General features: G+C 35.1%; 2 protein-coding genes, 2 long non-coding RNA genes and 1 pseudogene across 5 annotated transcripts in view; 2 read left to right on the forward strand and 3 right to left on the reverse strand.

The window, feature by feature from the left end:
* LOC145223465 (uncharacterized) overlaps positions 1–12,155 on the forward strand; it is a 12,761-nt pseudogene extending 606 nt beyond the window's left edge. Inside the window, exons 2-21 of the transcript XR_013859479.1 lie at positions 16–123; positions 189–262; positions 318–466; positions 532–589; positions 651–713; positions 940–1,055; positions 1,129–1,231; positions 1,389–1,466; positions 1,535–2,112; positions 2,218–3,353; positions 3,838–3,936; positions 3,994–4,119; positions 4,189–4,248; positions 7,227–7,325; positions 7,721–7,765; positions 7,827–7,920; positions 9,000–9,072; positions 9,252–9,294; positions 11,188–11,262; positions 11,321–12,155. The product of XR_013859479.1 is annotated as an uncharacterized LOC145223465 (transcript). The remainder of the gene's footprint in view (positions 1–15; positions 124–188; positions 263–317; positions 467–531; positions 590–650; positions 714–939; positions 1,056–1,128; positions 1,232–1,388; positions 1,467–1,534; positions 2,113–2,217; positions 3,354–3,837; positions 3,937–3,993; positions 4,120–4,188; positions 4,249–7,226; positions 7,326–7,720; positions 7,766–7,826; positions 7,921–8,999; positions 9,073–9,251; positions 9,295–11,187; positions 11,263–11,320) is intronic.
* LOC145222281 (uncharacterized) lies at positions 10,285–10,961 on the reverse strand. Its single transcript, XM_080088378.1, has 2 exons — positions 10,478–10,961; positions 10,285–10,412 (listed from the first exon to the last, which is right to left on the reverse strand). The coding sequence occupies exons 1-2, from the start codon at positions 10,920–10,922 to the stop codon at positions 10,285–10,287; spliced, it is 573 nt and encodes a 190-aa protein (XP_079944504.1). The 5' UTR covers positions 10,923–10,961.
* Positions 12,156–12,850: 695 nt separating the features above from the next.
* Positions 12,851–14,980, reverse strand: LOC145222995 (N-acetylglucosamine-1-phosphotransferase subunit gamma-like). Its single transcript, XM_080089274.1, has one exon. The coding sequence runs from the start codon at positions 14,132–14,134 to the stop codon at positions 13,343–13,345; it is 792 nt and encodes a 263-aa protein (XP_079945400.1). The 5' UTR covers positions 14,135–14,980; the 3' UTR covers positions 12,851–13,342.
* A 36-nt stretch (positions 14,981–15,016) lies between these two features.
* LOC145222998 (uncharacterized) lies at positions 15,017–16,587 on the forward strand. Its single transcript, XR_013859400.1, has 2 exons — positions 15,017–15,507; positions 15,750–16,587. It is a non-coding gene; the product is annotated as an uncharacterized LOC145222998 (long non-coding RNA).
* A 1,437-nt stretch (positions 16,588–18,024) lies between these two features.
* LOC145222997 (uncharacterized) lies at positions 18,025–19,652 on the reverse strand. Its single transcript, XR_013859399.1, has 2 exons — positions 19,165–19,652; positions 18,025–18,922 (listed from the first exon to the last, which is right to left on the reverse strand). It is a non-coding gene; the product is annotated as an uncharacterized LOC145222997 (long non-coding RNA).
* Positions 19,653–19,944: the final 292 nt, after the last annotated feature.

A 19,944-nucleotide genomic window follows, 5' to 3' on the forward strand; every position in this document is an offset into this window, starting at 1 on the left:
CTGCAATGTTTGCAGAAAATTAAAAGTGGAAGTGCCTCTTTAAAGAAACAGCCAGGATATCAAAGTACATGTGGTGAAAATGATAACAACAAGAAAAAAATCGATATAAAGATATTTTACCATGTAAGCCAATTCTTTGTTTTAAAGATGTCTGAATGCTTCCAAACAAGTATTGTTTTATCTTTAAGATGACAGAAGTAGAGTGAAATTGCCAAAAACAAGGGATAACTCTTCAGACTACATTAATGCGAGTTTTATCAAGGTAACATTTACAATTAGAGACACGAATTGCAATATTCACACTTTTACATTCTCAGGGTGCTGGACAAAGTGGCAAGTACATTGCCTCACAGGGACCGTTACCACACACTGTCAATGACTTTTGGCGAATGTTGTGGCAATACAATGTTAAAATTATAATTATGGTTTGTCGTGAAATAGAATTGGGCAAACGTAAATGTGAAAGGTAAGTTTAATATAGCTAATAAAACAAAGTAAATGTTTGTTAAAGGAAAAATGTACTTTTCAAAGGTACTGGGCAGGGGATGAAAAAGAAAGGAGACAATTTGATGATATTATTGTAACATTGGTATGTTATTTTTAAAAGAATGTGTTATTTGATGATGATTTGTGTATATTGTTTGCTCTAGGAGTCAGAGCAGAATTTGAAAAGTGTTTTTTTTCAACGCAACATCATTGCACAAAAGGGCCAGGTTAGTCATAAAGTTGTCACACATGGTTTCATGCAAGCTTACCAAGCTATTCAGGATATAATCTGAACAAGGAAGTATGTAGCATTTTTTCGATCTTACAAACAATATATTTATAGTGATACACACAACAATACACTATTGTTGTTACACTGCTTAAATAGCTAAAAAGGGTCATACACTGTCAATGTGTTTTAGCAATACTCAATACAAACATGTATTGTTGCAGGAAAAAAGGACTTTAACTCAACTTCATTATGTCACATGGCCAGATCATGGGGTTCCACGCACAAGGGATGAAATTTTAACCATGATTGCTACAGCACGAAAGTTACAGGACTATAAGTAATTGTTAAGAAATTTCAGTTCAGCAGTATACTAGTGTCAATAATTCTTAATCACCATATTTTGCTCACAGACAGGACATTGACAATCCAATTTGTGTTCACTGTAGTGCTGGTTGTGGAAGGACAGGAGCTGTACTTGTCATTGATTACTTTCGAAATTTAATGGTTAACAAGGTTAGTAAGGGTTTCAATTGAGAACAAAACAATATTATGTCTTCTCAGTAGGTTAATACTGCCTATCTTAGCCTAAGGTGGTAATAAAATATATCTGTAGCAGTGTAAAAACTAGATACTGTCTAGTTTATAACTTCCAAAATATGTTTTTGTACAGCAACTGCCAAACAACATAACAGCTTATGAAATTATTGTTGAAATGAGAAAACAGCGACCTGCTATTGTTCAGACAAAGGTACTTTGCGACTTGGGTTTACCTGAAATGATAGTGAAAGTAATTTTTATGGGCTAATTTTTGTTTAGGACCAATATGAGTTTGTTCACCTTGCTATTTCTGAGATGTTTACCAAGTATTTAAAAGAGCATGGCGTCATGGAACCAACATCAAGCTTGTCAAAATCGCTTTTGTCAACCAACTATGAAAATGTTGTGTTACCTGTATCCGCTTCGCCTCCAAAAACAAGGCGATCAAATAGCAAAGAGATACCAAGGCAATCTTATGAGAATGTTGCCTTACCAGATAACAGCGAAAAGGCTCAACATCGTACAGCAGTTGGACATAGTGTACACCCTTCTCCTCCACCCAAACCTGGAAGAAATAGTGCTGAAAGAAAAAATGGTGGGTTGGCTCATCCAAAGCCTGTGTCTAGCAGTGAACCATCTAATCACAAACTGTTGGCCATGCCAGTGCCCAGTGCCAGAAAGCAAAGTTTTCCTGGAAATGGTGACTCTAAACAAGCTCCCCCAAAACCTTCCCTGCAGAAAAGGGGTTCTGACTCTAAATCTCAAATGACTGGACATGTCCCACGCAAACCCTCCACTCCCGAAAACACTAATCCATGTGATTCCCCAAGCTTTCAGCAAGTTAAACCTACACCAAGGTAACATTTGTACAGCTGATTTTGGAATATAGTTAAGAAAATATGAAAGGGTTTGAAACTGGGTGTATATGAAAAACTTGCTTAACTACTTTTGTACATCTCTAGGTATAGAAACACTGGTGCGACCTCTGAGTATGCTTCTGCTCAAGGTAAGATAAAGAAGGATGAAACCAATTTTGCTTCAGATTCAACTCCTAATTTGGCATCCAATGTTTCTGTTTTCAAGTTGGTTAATGTTTTGCATGCTAAATCAAACTTTTCAAATCCTCCTCCTGTGAAGCCTAAACCAAAAATCAATGCTGAAAATAAGGTGCCTATAGTTGAATCAGTTCAGATGCGTAAAGAAAGACTTTGGTCATATGCAATGGGAAATGAACCGTCAAATCTCCAAAAAACGAGTCCCACTGTGACTGCTTCTGCTATAGACTTACGCATGATTGATGAATCTAAGTACAAAAATCCCAGAAAACCTTTTACACGCACAATGTCTGTAGATAAAGGGAATATAGGGGAAAAAACAGAATCAAGGTCAGTATTACTGCATCAAGATAAAGCATCTGGTGTACAAAACTCAAGTAATTCACTCACAAGCAGTAATGAGTGTAAAGATAGAATCAATCCATTCAAGAAACCTGATAAAGCCATAACAAACAAGCAGGTAAAAAAGCCCCCTGTGCTGCCAAAAAAGAGCTTTCGATCCAAACTCAAGTTGGAATCTGAAACTTCTGACAAAGTTGAAGTGAGAAATAATCAACCAATCAAAAGCACACACACCTCTAGCAGTGATAGCAAACATCTTGAAGATAATATCAAACCAAAGTATGTTAATGTACAGACTTCACTTTTAAGTAATAACACTACTTCAGAATATGCAGATGTTGACATAACAGTATCTGTATCCAATGCCTCTGTGTACACACCACTGAACATGCCAAAAGTTACAAAATCTGGAGATGGGGCTTATGATGTTCTTAAACGGTCTTTCAAAACCCCATCCACGTCCCAAGACACAACAGATAAAAATCTGTCAGAAGCAGACCATCACTCTAGTACTGAAAGAACAGTTGTGCACAACACAGCAAAAAAGAAGAATATTTGGATGGACTCACCCCAACCATTCAGTAGATCACCTTTAAGCTCAACAACATCAAGTGTTTTTGAAACCTCACCTACCTCAACAGAAACAAATATTTTGATACATGTCACACAGCCTGATTTGCTCAATTCAGTTTCTGACACAGGTCAGTTTTATGTTTGCATGTTGTATTGTGTTAGAAATTAACCTTTGCATGTAACACAACATATCATCTGGCATGTTTTTTGTTTTATTTACTGCTTTTTGTTGGTGGGACCGTACAAGCACAATAACAGATTAAGTTTGTGCACTTGTTTATTTTTAAAGAAAATTGTTGAAATCATTGCTACAGGTCAACACAGCAGTTAGCAAAACAGTGGAATTATTTTCTCAGAAATATTACTGTGCTTTGTGATAGGTTACAACATCTTAACTATGAGATATGTCACAGCATGTTCACACAAAATACAAATGAGTTTTGCCAGTTGAGATTCCCCTGAAAAATAACATGCATTCCAAAATGGTTTAATTAAAACAAGGTTAATTTCTTGTGGAAAAATAATGTGATTATGAGTGTCTGGGTTTAAATTATGTTCACAAGTTTGACTAAACATTTTTAGAAATATATTTGTAATTTGACTATTCCTCAGATATTAAGACACCAAAGTCAGTTCCTATTAAACCGCAGCGTGCTTCAAAGAAACCAAAGCCAATGACTACACAGGCAACAACCACAACAGACACAAGAGGTACAAACGAATCCAAGTTTTAGACAAAATATTGCAACATAATTTTGCTATTTGTAGTTTACACAAACCAAGAAACGTATTCAACACCCAAACCACACAATGCTTCAAACTCAAAAAGTTTTGGTGCTTACACATCACCGACAAACCAGTGCCACTCTGGTCCTCCAGATAATTCCCAACCTGGTATGTAATTTTTTGTGTGATAAGAATTGATGTGAAAAACATTTAACAAAGTGGTGCAAATTTTTAAAGGAACTGATCTATCAAACAACAGAGCTGAAGATGATTATGCGATGGTTGACAATACAAAGAGTAAGTGTCTTATCAGCCCCTATTGCCTGTGTCATGTTTGTGCCGAAATGTGAAAGTGTTTTTTAAATTGAAAGTAAATATATTATAGTCTGAACAGAATGCTGCCATTGTTTTTATACCCTCCCCCTCTACTTCAAATGTAGCCCAACATGTTTTCAAATAGACTGACATCATAAGCAATTGTAGGAAGAGAGCTCCTAATATTTTCTTTAATATATCGGTTTGTGTAGTGAATTTTTTATGGCCAAGAAAGGGTGCACCAAACTTTTTCAAATTTTCATATGTGGCAGTTGTCTGAAGTTGATCCAAATGTTTGCCCCAGATCATTAAATTGAAGTGTTTGAAGCTTTTTCTAACTTTTAGTTAACTGACATGTGCTTTAAGTTTAGAAATACAATCCCTAATGTCCTGAATTTTTTAACAATGGTTTAAAGCAGGGGTCTCCAACAAGCGGCCCACTGGCCCATGAGGCAATTTTCTGTCACCTGCCATGTTATTAGCAAATGAAAAAATTTGTTAATATTTTGTGAAATAAAAAGTTTTTTGTTTTATTCACCCTATTCACCCAAGTGTTTAACAATTCAAAATTATTGAAACATTAACCTCCTTACTTATATCACCAAGTTAAAAATACCAAATTCAACATTTTGGTTTAGCAGAGGGATAATGAACGTTTAAGTTCATGAAGACCAACCAACATTTTATTGACACTTATGTAGGGTGCATTGACTTTTCAGATGCCTATAGGCCAGTGGTTTTCAAACAATTTCATTTACATAACAGATGTTTTGTAGTTTTCCGTGGTCCAATATGAATTGAATGCTAAAACCAATTTTCTTTTTTTCTGTTTAACGCGGATTTGTTCCTCCGTTTTGGTCAAGAAAGAATGTTTTTATTGAGTTCAAACTTTTTCAAATTTACACACATTATACATATTGGTCTAAAGATGGTCCATGTGAATTTTGACTCCGTTTCATCCCTTGGTTCACCCACAGCCCCCAAACCGTGAAATTTTTTAAACGGCTATACTTGCTAAAGCAGATGATTCTGGAGTTTCATACTTTTTTGATTGGTACATTGTAGCGTATTTTAAAGTATTTTGTAACTTGAAGTTGTATATATCCATTTTCACCCCTTTACCCCCAAATATTTGTTTGTTTGTTCACATGTTAATAAGGTCACAAATACAAGACTTAACCTGCTGAAATTTCAAACAGCTGTGGATAGGGTGCTCTTTGTTGGCTGTTAAAAATTTCAGTGCAACCGACTCAGTAATTATTCTTACAGTCCCAAATATGTTTTACATACTGTCTTTTGTCAAATGTGTGCTCGCTCAGTGCACAGCTGACGCAATGGGAGTGATTGACGATAGTGGCACATGGAAAAAATGCCTCTGCTTCATGCATGAATGCAGTCGTCACTTGACCATTTTCTCATTGGTTGGAATTAAGATGTGACGATGTTAGTTGTATTGCGCTGTAAACGTTAATGTAGGTCAACTTATTCGTGTTTCGCAAACGCAGAGCGACAACGTAGCTCGATTTGTTGCACCTGTGTAACGTGACTTCTCAAACTGAAAGCATTTATAGAACTGTTTCAGAACAGGTTTTAGACAAAAAAGCCCAGCTAAGCGATCGTATTGTTGGTATGTAGAAACTTAATGGCACCAGGGAGATTAAAAATCATAATTCAACAAACCAAGGGCTATTAAGTAAAAAAATGTTGAAACTTTGTTAAAAGTTTAAATAGTTGGTCTCATCCATTTTCCACCTTGTAAAAACAAAGCGCAATTCCTGTCGAAAAAAAGCCGAATTGGGCCAAAAAGCGCAAACCTGCCCACTGAAAAGCGAATATCTCGGCCTTGCGCATAACTGGACATGCTAGCAGGCAGTCTTTTTGCACTGTGCAATTAAGATATGCTTGTAGATCATTTAAAAACGTTAGTTATGCAAACGTTGTATCACGCAGTTATGCGTCTTATAGCGGTTAACGACAGGCCCCTCCTGCCGCGATCGGTGCCATATCTTTATCTAACAACATTCGCATGCGGCGAGACAATGATCGCTGACGGAAACAATGATTGTGCCCCATTTTTACTGTTACCAAATCGCATGTGCACATGTGTGGGGACCCATTAGATTATGCTTGCAGAAACAATTATGTTATAAAGTGCCAGGAAAAAGATAGGGACCCAATGAAATGTAGGTGCCAAATATATATCCATTATAAATATAGTAAATGGTATATGTGATACATCATTAAACATGATGTAGTATATATAAGCTGGCAATATATAGGAAAACCACTATTCTAGTTTTATATATGTTTTTTCTCCCCAATGCTGGTTTGCCCATTCAAAAAAGAATAGTGCTTTTTCCCACACCTGACAGTCCATAAGTTTGACTCTGGTTGACCCTGTGGTTCACCCATAGGTTCCACAACATAAAAATTTTGAAATAGCTATGCTTGATAAAGTACATGGCCAACAAATGTTAAAAATTTTGTAATGTTTGGGTGAAGAATTTTTTTAAGATATTTGCACAATAATAATACTGTTGCCAACTTGCATGTGCACATGTGTGGGCAGTAAGTCCATACTGTATGTGTTAAAAATACAATTGAATTTAGGAATAGAAATATTGTAAAAATAGTGGTATTTGTGGTGAATAAAAAAATCTGCAATATATTAGAAAGTGTACTTTCCCTGATAATCTGCCTATACAAATTCCTATGTGCTATTTACAGTACCATTTTACAGTTCCATTTGTATAGGACCCATGTATTCATGTTTGAAGAAACAGTCATACAAATCTAGTGGCAAAAAAATCCGTAAATAGGCCATACTGTTTGTCACATATCATTAAAGAGAAAAGCCATGCCACAGGTTTTATTCATATCACCTTCAGCAAAAAAATTGTTGGGTTCTGAGTTCAGTAAGCTGCAGATACAAAATAAGGTTTACATTTTGCATCATTTAGTATCTTCAAGGAAGGCTGGTCTTTCTTCCCAAGAAAAACAACCTGTTTCCAACAGTGGTCCACCTAACTTGCCCAATCGACCCCAGTTTGCTGAAGCACGTATGTAACACATAGCTTGTTTGAGATCTTAGTAAAACATAAAAATTGCATGTTTGTTATACAAGTATAGGTGTTGTTTCACAAAATATTCATGGCAGTTACTGATATGTGTTGTATTTGTTGGTTTTGGAGAGATTTCTGTCTGTGTTTTTACACATAAACCATGTATATAATGATGCTGTTTGCATAAAAATCTGAAATGTATAATATTTTGTCTAACACAATCTTTTTTTTCTAAAATTTATAATTAAAAAATGTGTAATTTTATGTCAAAGAAGTTAGTAAACACTGTACTTAAATAAAAATTGCAACTCCTTCAGTCAATACTTTGTTTTACTTCATATGTTTTCAAATCAAAGTTTCCTGTTCACAAAACTAATTGTTGCATTTTATAGCTACTTTGCCAACTCGGACTCTAGACTCCTACATTATCAATGAAGGTGCTGTTTTGTTCTAATGCTTTAAAACAAAGTTCAAATTGTTTTTTGTAAACCTATTTAGATGAAAACAGCATGTCTGCAGAAGGAGCCTATGAAGGTGTCGGTGAAACGTCATCATATGAAGGAATTTCTGACCTGAAACCAAACCACCAAGAGTAAGGCCTCTGCACCCACTTTTAAACCTTTAACCCACTTTTAAGATGCCACAGATGCAATAAAAAAATTCCCCATGTTTAAAAGTAACGCTTCTTCACCTACAGTTTCACCATTAAATTTATAGGATAAAGTTCAATAGATTTGAACAAACTTGTTATACTTGGATAGCCGCAAAATAGTACTGCATGCCACCCTCTAACAAAGCCTCTTGGGCTTAGTTAAGTTAAGTGCTATCATATGCTGAACTGCTTGTCATAGATCAGGTGTTGCCAACACGTCAATCGCGATCGCCTGGTCGATCGCGTGCTTTTGACTGGTCGATCACCACTAAATTTCTCCATAATCAAAAACTTATTCCTATAAAAACAAATTAAATATATATTATCAAACAGCCTTTTTGACATTTTGACACAACGCACAAATGCACAATGACATAATTTAAACATCATCTCTTTGTAACAATTGTGATTTTGTCACCAAATTGTGCCATAACAACTACAATGTTTGTCGCAACAACTTCAGTGTTTGTGTTAACGAAGCAGCTGCAATTGATTGGGGAAATTTAAAAGTATAGCATTTTACAGTTTAAGCTTTCTTTGACCTGATACATGCCTGAAACCCGCCTGATGAAAAGCTGGTAAACGACATGATGACCTACACATCCCACTGACTACTTTGATGAAAAATGTGTACATATGCAACATTTTGCTGTTGTAGGAACTAGGTGGTGCTTGACAATTAAACTGATTACTATAAATATGTGGTAATTGTCGATCAAATCACATGCATAAATTTGCGTTATTGCCTTGTGTTAGCGACAGCCAAAATTTCTACTTATCAGTCGATCCTGAACAATTAGGAAAATTTTCATCGATCTTAACGACTAACAAGTTGGCCATACTTGTCATAGATGAATAAATGTTTGCAGGTGGTAGGGTATGTTGTGAATGGTATGATAGCAGCTAAGCCTCAGAGGTTGTCACTAAACACCTGAAACTGAGTTTGTAACTTTATAGGGTAACCATCCTAGTTTTAACCTGCTGAATGTATTTTAAACTATTATTTTTGTTGAAAAAAGAACTGGTAGGAGGACAAGTGGAGCAGGTGCACTTGCTGGAGTAAGAGCTAAAGCCAAAGGGGTAATAGGAAAAGTAAGTCAAGTAACATTAAAAAAAACTAATTTACTTTTTTGTACAACCAAAGTGCACCTGGCAGATGAAAAAAGTACTAAGGCCAACTTAAAGGATAAAACAGCTTTCTAATATCTAATAATAATAACGTTAAAAGGAAAAAAGAAACAAAATTTCATTTTAAGTAATGTTTTTGCAAGGTCACTGCATTACACAACCGCACAGGAGCTCGAGCAAATGAAGGTAAAAAATCATAACTTTTGTTTCTTGTTGTTCCACTGTGACTTTACAGACTTTCCATGCTTGTATTCATTTTTATATATTAAGCGGTCTGCTCTAAATTTTTCTTCGTGTGTATTTTTGGTCTTTGGCTGTAAAACACATGTACTTTTAAGAGTTTGCTTTATTATACTAATTATGGTTCCCTTCCCTGGGGACACATATTTTTACCGTCAGAATATTTTTTTATGTCCAACGCTGGTTTGTTCCATGCATTTGGTCAAGAACAGGTGCTTCAAACTTATTCAAATTTACACAGATGATAGTTAATATTCCAAAGTTCATCCTTCCAAAGTTTGACCCCAGATTACCCAGTGGTTCACCAACATGCCCCCAAAATGTGAATTTTTTAAAACGGCTGTACTAATAAAGTACATGATCCAGGAATTTCATACTTTGTTGGTTGGTGAATTGTAACATATTTCAAAGTATTTTGTAACTTTTAGTTAGATTCATCCATCTTTCATGCCTTCACTACGAAAGATTTTAGCTTTAACAGTCCTTTAAGTCACAAATACAAGCCCTATTTCCCTGAAATTTAAAGATTGTTTGTAGTGGGTATCTTGTTTAAGGGATATGGTCAAAACCTTTTTAAGTCTAGGTGATGCTTTCTACTAATTTGTTCGTAAAAATCTAATACATAAGCAAGTGTGTGGGGACCCATATGTTTTTGCTTGCAAAAACAATTCTGATAGTAGGTCAAATGGTGTGTGTAGTAAGTTGGTAAATAGGAGATAGAAGGTATAAAGTTGAAACATATAGGAAAGCCGTTATTCTAGTTTAAATATTGCAACTTTTATGCAAATACCTTGTTGACATTTCTGTGAACAAACCATAAAACTGGTTTGCAGGAAACAAGTTTTTTAGCTACCATCCATTCCAAGGCTTGATTTAAGCCACTGTAAAAAAATGTCTTGATAAAACACAGTTAAAAGTTGGTTCAACAAAATTATCTTACACTAAAGTCAAGTGTTTTAAACCTTTCTTGTGTAATCTTTTCAAAATTTTGACTGGATAAGCTTGTTTGCGAATGGTAAGACAATTTATTGCTTGCAAAATTGCCCATCCAAGGGATGAAGGATCTGGAATACAAAATTGTTTTGTTTAATAACATATACTTGACAAGGAAATTATTACTGTTTCTCACAATACTCCTTTGATACAAAATGACCGGTCCTGTGCTTCTGATGATATGTGTGGTTTGTTTTTAACTTGTGTGCTTTCAGCTGACACTTCCACTTTTCATGAAAGCACTTTTTACATGTCAACGGACTGTAGTAGTGGTGCACAAGATATCTTTCATTGGCTTTTTTAAACCTTTTTTCTGTATGCTTTTCGGACGCCTTTCCTCTTATGTGTGGGGCGGTATTGTGTTTCTGCAGTTGTTTTTGATGACTGCTGTTGAAATCAAGTATTTTCTTTTTCATTTGTTTTTTTAAAAGCAATGATCGTTTAGAATTTCTTTTTACTGGCTTAGCATCAATAGACACCGTTGAAGTTGTTACACCTTTGGACCATCGATCTTTTGATGGCATTTGCTGTATCCATTCAATACATCTTGTGCTTGCAGTCTTCTTTGGCTGTAAATGCATTTCGTTTAACTGTTTAGCTTGATGTTCTTTTTGTTTTTTCATCTTTATTTCCCAGAACTCATCAGAGTGGTTAGCTTGATTACATAGTTTACTTTTTTTGCAGAAATTACTTTCACACCATATTCACTGAAATTGATTTTTAATTGTCCTTTATATATGATATAGTGACATCACAATGCTAAATGTTTATATGAGTTGATTTGTGCTTTTAAATAGGATGATAATAATGCAGCACAATTACAATTGAATATTTATTATGCTGTAGAGTCTAACTACGACCCAAGTTCAAGAAATCCCACATACAAACAGTCACCGGTGATGTGTGGAAATCAAGATATCAGTGGGTGCATTGAAGTTTATTACAATTTGCTTGTTTGAAAACAAATTGCTTTGCTTAGGTTTTAACCACTGCTATCCAAGGAAGCCAAAGGGTGCACGGGCAAATCCAGCAAAATGGAACAGCTATAACTAAATAGGTTTTCAATTGGGATAAGTGCAATAAATTGATGATCCTTTTTCTGCCAGTATTTTTTAAGCATACTTATACAGCCTGTAAAGGGTTGTTTAAACTAATGAATAATTTTTTTAAATTAAATCCATTTAATATATCATTAGTCTATTTTATTGCATTTGTGCGAGATTTATATTTGTATTTGCAATTGCACTGAAATAAAGAGAATGTCCATGAATATTATGTAGTAGAATTGCAGTTGCAAATAAAACATTTCAGCAACATTATTTTAAGGTATCTAGTGTTGTAAATTTTTTCTGTTTTAACTGCATCGCCATCACATTCGTTCCAATTTTGTACATAAAACTTTGTTCACAGTGCATGGGTATTGTCATGACTGATGTGCAATATCAGTGTTTAAGAAAATACATTATATTTAAAAATTAGTTCCAAATGTTGCCAATGTTGTATTTGCCACATTAACATGAGTTAGTTTCTTTTCTCTATTTACCCTTGATATGATTTGTCGTATAAATAATTTGTTTTGTTTGTATGGAATTTTAATGTCTTTACTGCATTTACTAATTGTGCCTTACTGGAACACAACAAATGGTTCCTCTGGGTTTTGTTTTATACTGTTGTGGGAAACACAATTTGCAAAAAGCAAATGAAAAATAGATTTCAATCCACTGTATTGTCAATAAGCCAAACTAAGAAATCTTTGAATTTTGTTTCAAAAAATCCTGTTTGTGTTGCAGTAATAAACATATACAAGAACTGTTTTCAAGAACTATTGTTATTGGAGTTAATTATCTTTTTTGCCATGTAAATACTATGTAGCTGACACAAAAGAAATTAGCAAACATCAATAGCTGTGTAGTGTGAACAAGCTTCAGTGGCAGATATAGTGTAGTACAGAGGTATGCAACATTTTTTGTCAGTGGGCCACATAACCAATTTTGACATAAAGTGAGGGCTAAAAATTTTTTTTTCATGTGCACAGTAAATTTGAAATTCTTCCAAGGCATCAATAAGAGAATTATTCTGTCACATTTGATGAAGACACTTTTTTACGCTTCATAACGTTGCGCAGCTATTTCTGGCTTGGTGATTGTTTTAGTGCAATTGTGTTACTATGTTGTCTTTCACCAAGCAAAATAAACTCAAGACTCAACTCAAGTACTTGTAAACTGCCGTATGGCGCACCAGTTGGAAAACGCTGATTGAGCTTATACTTGTTACTTATACTATAGCAACCTAGGAGACTTACCAAGCAAGTACTAGTGGAAAACTTCTTAGAAGAATTGCATTTTTCTCTAAATCAGTGTGTTGGTGAGGGCCACACTAAATAGCTTGACGGGCCGGATTGTGGCCCGCCGGCCGCCTGTTGCACACCCCTGGTATAGTATATACAAGGTAGGAACATTAATGGCTGTGTCAACCAGATTGGAATCTGATGGCAGACATTCCAACTTCATTTATATAGTGAGAAATGTTTATTGCAACTTTCCAATGCACCACCGTTGAAAAAATACAATTACATTTTACATTCGCCATTTACAAATATCGGTCCATTTAGTTTAGACAATAAAAGGGTGAATTTTTTAGTACTCTGTAAGGGTGGAGTAGAATAATTCAGACTCCTTGCATTAATGGAGTCCCAACTCCCAAAGCTCTGACTCCAATGCTACTCACTACAACACCCTGGTATAATAAAAATCACCCTATATGTACATCGTTTTGTCATTATGTTTTTATATTGTATAATATACTGGATCTACAAGCAAAAAACATTTTTCCACAAACACACAAATTTGTTAAAAATGACAGAATATTGACCAGAGGATATGGGGTCAAATATTGCAACTGATATATTGCATTTTTAATGTATTTTCTTGCCTTACATTGGCATACAGTAAAGTACAGATAAAAAATTAGAAGTATTCAACAACACAGTAAAAATAAAGTTTTATTGCACAGATTTGCTGTTCAAAGTTTCATAAAGTTTTGCATATTCTGCATTACAAGTATCTAGAGTCTGAAATGTTTCAGGTCTTTTTTCTTTATCGGCATTTAACAGTTTTCCAGTAACCAGACCAGCTTTTGCAAACAGCATATGTGTCAGTTTCTTGTAACCTTTTTGTGTAATGTAGTTGTCATGCAAATCTTGAGCAATTTGATTCCATTGGAACTGCAAAGTAGAATTAATAATTGGATAAATCAACATAGAATCACTGTGGCAGACCAAAGGAGTGTCAAATGTTAATTGGTATCGACACCTTCTTGGTTCTTCAACATTGGTAACATTATTAGCCATACCACATTTCAAAAACACCTTAACCTGTCGACTATCATCTCCACAGTCATCACCATTTTCAAAATTCATTGATGAAAGGGAATCATTAACAACATGCCAATCTTTCCAAATGCCCAAAATACCGCTGTACGGATTCCACCTCATTGAGCGTTCATGCTGTGTAACATTAAAAAATGGGCAGAACTTATACTTGTAATCCTCTTGCAATAACGTGAAACACTTTCCTTGCAAAACTTTTAAATGTTTTGGTCCACAAAATGCTCCTGGCTCAACTTTAGCTTTTAGGTTACTTGTACTTGAATCTGGACCAGACATTGCGTTCCACCCGTAATTTGACACTTCATCCACAATTTTCATTTGAACAAAGTTCGATTTGCAGTTAACATAACAAATTATTAGAAAATACGGTGACAGCTTCCACAACATCAACGGAGCGCGAAACATCTTTTCATAAACTTTGTTCCATAATAGGAATGTTTAAAGTAGAATAACTGGGTATTCTAGAATAATTGTTTCGAGTCCAGAATATCGGATCCAATTCTTATGTAAATTTTGACTGTGTATTATTTAATCTGGACAACAATGAAAGTAAACTAGTTAAATATGTGATGAAATATACTTTTTCATTTAAATTGCTATGAAAGAAACTACCAAAACAAAGAAAATCCACTGCAGAAAAACTCGCACCCTTGCATTAAAACAAAATACCCCAATAAGTACAAGAAAAAAATAGCACAAAAAATATTACCGTATAATTTAGTCATTTAATTTGATAGTTTTTATTGCCTTAGCGGCCTCTCTTACTACCGTTATCATAATATACAAGACGTATTTTTTAGCTCACAGCAAATGTCGATGACCATAAATCACCACATAAATTGATTGTTACCCATTTTAGATCGAAAAAGCTTTGTATCAATCTAAATTAAATCATATTTTGTTAGTAAATATGATTTTGCATCTTGGTAATCATACAGGATTGTTCTGGATGTTGTTGTATAGATTGGTGACATTTTATCTCACTTTCATGTTTCTATAACATGTAGTCCGCTGTGCTAGGGTAAATGTACATTTTAAATGCAATTAATTACAATATTTAAAAACAATAAAACACAACATGCAATCATAACCATGTAATAAATACTTAAACTGAAGGCAAATAGCGTGTCATCATTTATTTTTGGCAATTGAACCAGCTTTTTCAAATCAGAAACCCGTACACAGCGATAACACAAACCGTTTGCGCAAGTTCAAGCAGCTTGATACGCAGAAAAACGCTCGGTAGGCGATCGCTCGCTCATTTCTAGAGGCGGGGTTGTGACAATTCCACCCGATTCGTCAACAAGTGCTCGATTAGAAGCGCTTGTGTTATGAAAAAATCCCCGTTTCTTATCGGGCGGTGTTATAATTTTAGAACATGTGTTATAACACAGCCCGATTTTATCGGCAATGGTAGTGAAGCATTAAATTTATTTTTTATTGAAAAATATCATATTTTCTGTGGAAATAATCGCAGGTGAAATGAGTTTTACATGAAATTGGCAGTTAAATGTGAACTGTTATGACAAAAGCAAACGCATTTTAAGCAGTGAAATAGCAGCAGTACCAGATTCTCCTCGATTGTAAACTGTAAAATACAAAATGGGCCAAGGTTGTTGTATCTAATAGGCATCCATGTTCTGATAACAAATGGAGTAATGAAAAGTGACAGTTCAGGGTGGGGGAAGCATTTCTAGTGCTTCGTGAAGCAAACTAAGGCCTAGCACACTATCAAATAAAGGACTTGGGACATTGGATTTGAAAAGCAATGATACATGGTAAGTGGTTGTCAATTGTCATGATATGCTTGTCATTCTCAACTGTTTCTATTATTTTAGCAGATGGTAATTTGTTATTTTTTTAGGCATGTTTAAAAATATGGTAGCTCATCTCTAGTGTGATCCTGGTTTTGTAAAACATTGGCTTTCATTTCTACTGGCCTAACTCAAGCATTTTTGTGTAAACTCCTACTTGTCAAATTAAATGTTGCCTACACTTTTTCTTTTATTTTTTGTTGCAGTTCAACATCTGGAAAACTGAATAGAAGCAGAAAAAAGCAGCACAATCATTCCAAAGGTAATTCAAGATTGCCTTGGACAACATGGAAGAAAGTAATTGATTGTGGAAGAATGGTGTGGGTGAAATGAGCTCACTGAAGTGTCAGCTAAATCATTGATGGATACAAAATGCTTCTTTCCTCACTTGCATGGGAACATTTTATTTTAAGATATTCACCACACACTTCAGTTTTACATGAATCGAAATATGTGTGTTTTTTGCCGCTGTACTACCCGAAGGCAGGTTTATTTAACAATTCTTGTGCCCAATTTAAAGCAAACTTGTTATGTTAGATGTGTTCAATGATTTGTTGGTATTAACGCTGTCTTACCTACATGACATAATCATGGCGTCGTTAAAAAAGCATCTTTTGGGTAAATATTTATACATTTTCACTTTGATGTAGACTCTTTCAGTAAAAGTGATTCATCAGACAGGAATGAAAAACCTTTATTTTCAACCAGTAATCTCTATGATAGCTTGTTTGATACAACCTCATCTTTCACATGGTAGCTGGTTTAATTTTATTTCAGTAACTCGCAGCACATTGCATTTTCAGCTGAACAATGTTGTTTCACCTTTTTTGTTTCTCAGTCTGTTCACTTGATGACCCCTTTTTAGTGTACTCATTGTAAATGCAGGTTTTTGCTTGATAAATCAATCTTCTAATTATTTATCCTCTTCACATTTATTTCTTCTTTCATATAACTGTGGCACCCAATATGAGTATGTTATTGTGTGGAAATTGGGTTTATGAGGTGCTTTATTTTTTCATTAATAAAATGTTGCCCTTAACTGTGCATTTGTTATTTCATCATTTTAAGTACTAGTATTAACTGGTTTAAAATCACAAAGGGCTTGATGTAAACAAAAACGGTTTTCACAGGTCAACTCTAAACTACATCTAGTAAACGCATAAAAAATATCTTTAGAATCTAACCACCACATGATAAATGAGAGGCGTACATCATAAGCGAACGAAGGGCATGACCGCTTTAAAATGATTTTTCGCGCTGACGACCCTTGTAGCATATACAGGCTCCAGATCACAAGCGGTATAAGTTAAATGAAAACGGTTTTTACAGGTCAACTCTAAAATACATCTAGTAAACGCATAAAAAATATCTTAAGAATCTAACCACCACATCATAAATGAGAAGCGTATATCATAAGTAAACGAAGGACATGACCGCTTTAAAATGATTTTTTGCGCTGACGACCCTTGTAGCATATACAGGCTCCAGATCACAAACGGTTTAAGATAAATGAAAATGTTTTTCACAGGTCAACTCTAAAATACATCTAGTAAACACATACCAAATATCTTTAGAATCTAACCACTACATCATAAATGAGAGGCGTACAAGCGAACGAAGGGGATGACCGCTTCAAAATAATTTTATGCGCTGTCGACCCAGTAGCATGTACAGGCTCCAGAACACAAACGACATAAAGTATTGAAAACGGTTTTCACAGGTTAACTTTAAACTAGACCTACGTCGAGTGAACGCATGCAAAATATCAATCAATTCCTATCATTACCCTAAAATCAAGAGGCGCTCATCATCACTATACGTTGAGATTGTATTCTACACGCTACAAGAAATTTACATGCTATAGGCCCACATGAAATCGACAGCACTAGCGGTCGTGTCCTGCGCTCGCTTATGATGTACGCCTCTTGTTTTTTGATGTTCTTCTTAGAAGATAAAGATATTTGGTATGTGTTTACTCAATGTATTTTAGAGTTGACCAGTGAAAACCGTTTTTGTTTACCTTAAACCGTTTGTGATCTGGAGCCTGTATATGCTACAAGGGTCGTCAGCGCGAAAAATCATTTTAAAGCGGTCATGCCCTTCGTTCGCTTATGATGTACGCCTCTCATTTATCATGTGGTGGTTAGATTCTAAAGATATTTTTTATGCGTTTACTAGATGTATTTTAGAGTTGACCTGTGAAAACCGTTTTCATTTATCTTAATCCGTTTGTGATCTGGAGCCTGTATATGCTACAAAGGTCGTCAGCGCATAAGATTATTTTAAAGCGGTCATGCCCTTCGTTCGCTTATGATGTACGTCTCTCATTTATCATGTGGTGGTTAGATTCTAAAGATATTTTTTATGCGTTTACTAGATGTAGTTTAGAGTTGACCTGTGAAAACCGTTTTTGTTTACATCAAGCCCTTTGTGATTTTAAACCAGTTAATACTAGTACTTAAAATGATGAAATAACAAATGCACAGTTAAGGGCAACATTTTATTAATGAAAAAATAAAGCACCTCATAAACCCAATTTCCACACAATAACATACTCATATTGGGTGCCACAGTTATATGAAAGAAGAAATAAATGTGAAGAGGATAAATAATTAGAAGATTGATTTATCAAGCAAAAACCTGCATTTACAATGAGTACACTAAAAAGGGGTCATCAAGTGAACAGACTGAGAAACAAAAAAGGTGAAACAACATTGTTCAGCTGAAAATGCAATGTGTTGCGAGTTACTGAAATAAAATTAAACCAGCTACCATGTGAAAGATGAGGTTGTATCATAGAGATTACTGGTTGAAAATAAAGGTTTTTCATTCCTGTCTGATGAATCACTTTTACTGAAAGAGTCTACATCAAAGTGAAAATGTATAAATATTTACCCAAAAGATGCTTTTTTAACGACGCCATGATTATGTCATGTAGGTAAGACAGCGTTAATACCAACAAATGTTTAAACACATCTAACCAACACAACAAGTTTGCCTTAATTTGGGTACGAGATTAAAATAACACCAACAAATCATTGAACACATCTAACATAACAAGTTTGCTTTAAATTGGGCACAAGAATTGTTAAATAAACCTGCCTTCGGGTAGTACAGCGGCAAAAAACACACATATTTCGATTCATGTAAAACTGAAGTGTGTGGTGAATATCTTAAAATAAAATGTTCCCATGCAAGCGAGGCAAGAAGCATTTTGTATGCATCAATGATTTAGCTGACACTTCAGTGAGCTCATTTCACCCACACCATTCTTCCACAATCAATTACTTTCTTCCATGTTGTCCAAGGCAATCTTGAATTACCTTTGGAATGATTGTGCTGCTTTTTTCTGCTTCTATTCAGTTTTCCAGATGTTGAACTGCAACAAAAAATAAAAGAAAAAGTGTAGGCAACATTTAATTTGACAAGTAGGAGTTTACACAAAAATGCTTGAGTTAGGCCAGTAGAAATGAAAGCCAATGTTTTACAAAACCAGGATCACACTAGAGATGAGCTACCATATTTTTAAACATGCCTAAAAAAATAACAAATTACCATCTGCTAAAATAATAGAAACAGTTGAGAATGACAAGCATATCATGACAATTGACAACCACTTACCATGTATCATTGCTTTTCAAATCCAATGTCCCAAGTCCTTTATTTGATAGTGTGCTAGGCCTTAGTTTGCTTCACGAAGCACTAGAAATGCTTCCCCCACCCTGAACTGTCACTTTTCATTACTCCATTTGTTATCAGAACATGGATGCCTATTAGATACAACAACCTTTGCCCATTTTGTATTTTACAGTTTACAATCGAGGAGAATCTGGGACTGCTGCTATTTCGCTGCTTAAAATGCGTTTGCTTTTGTCATAACAGTTCACATTTAACTGCCAATTTCATGTAAAACCCATTTCACCGGCGATTATTTCCACAGAAAATATAATATTTTTCAATAAAAAATAAATTTAATGCTTCACTACCATTGCCGATAAAATCGGGCTGTGTTATAACACATGTTCTAAAATTATAACACCGCCCGATAAGAAACGGGGATTTTTTCATAACACAAGCGCTTCTAATCGAGCACTGGTTGACGAATCGGGTGACAATTCAGTGACAGGCTGTCACCTATCGCCTGTCAATGACACCCTGTCACAGATTTACTGACACCCTGTCACAAATTTACTGACACCCTGTCACAAATTTACTGACACCCTGTCACAGATTTACTGACACCCTGTCACTGATTCACTGACGCCCTGTCACTGATTCACTGACGCCCTGTCACTGATTCACTGACGCCCTGTCACTGATTTTGACACCCTGTCACAGATTTACTGACACCCTGTCACTGATTCACTGACGCCCTGTCACTGATTTATATTTTTTTTTAAA

Source organism: Phallusia mammillata, chromosome 4 (assembly GCF_965637545.1).
Source record: "Phallusia mammillata chromosome 4, kaPhaMamm4.hap1.1, whole genome shotgun sequence".
NCBI classification, from domain to species: domain Eukaryota; kingdom Metazoa; phylum Chordata; class Ascidiacea; order Phlebobranchia; family Ascidiidae; genus Phallusia; species Phallusia mammillata.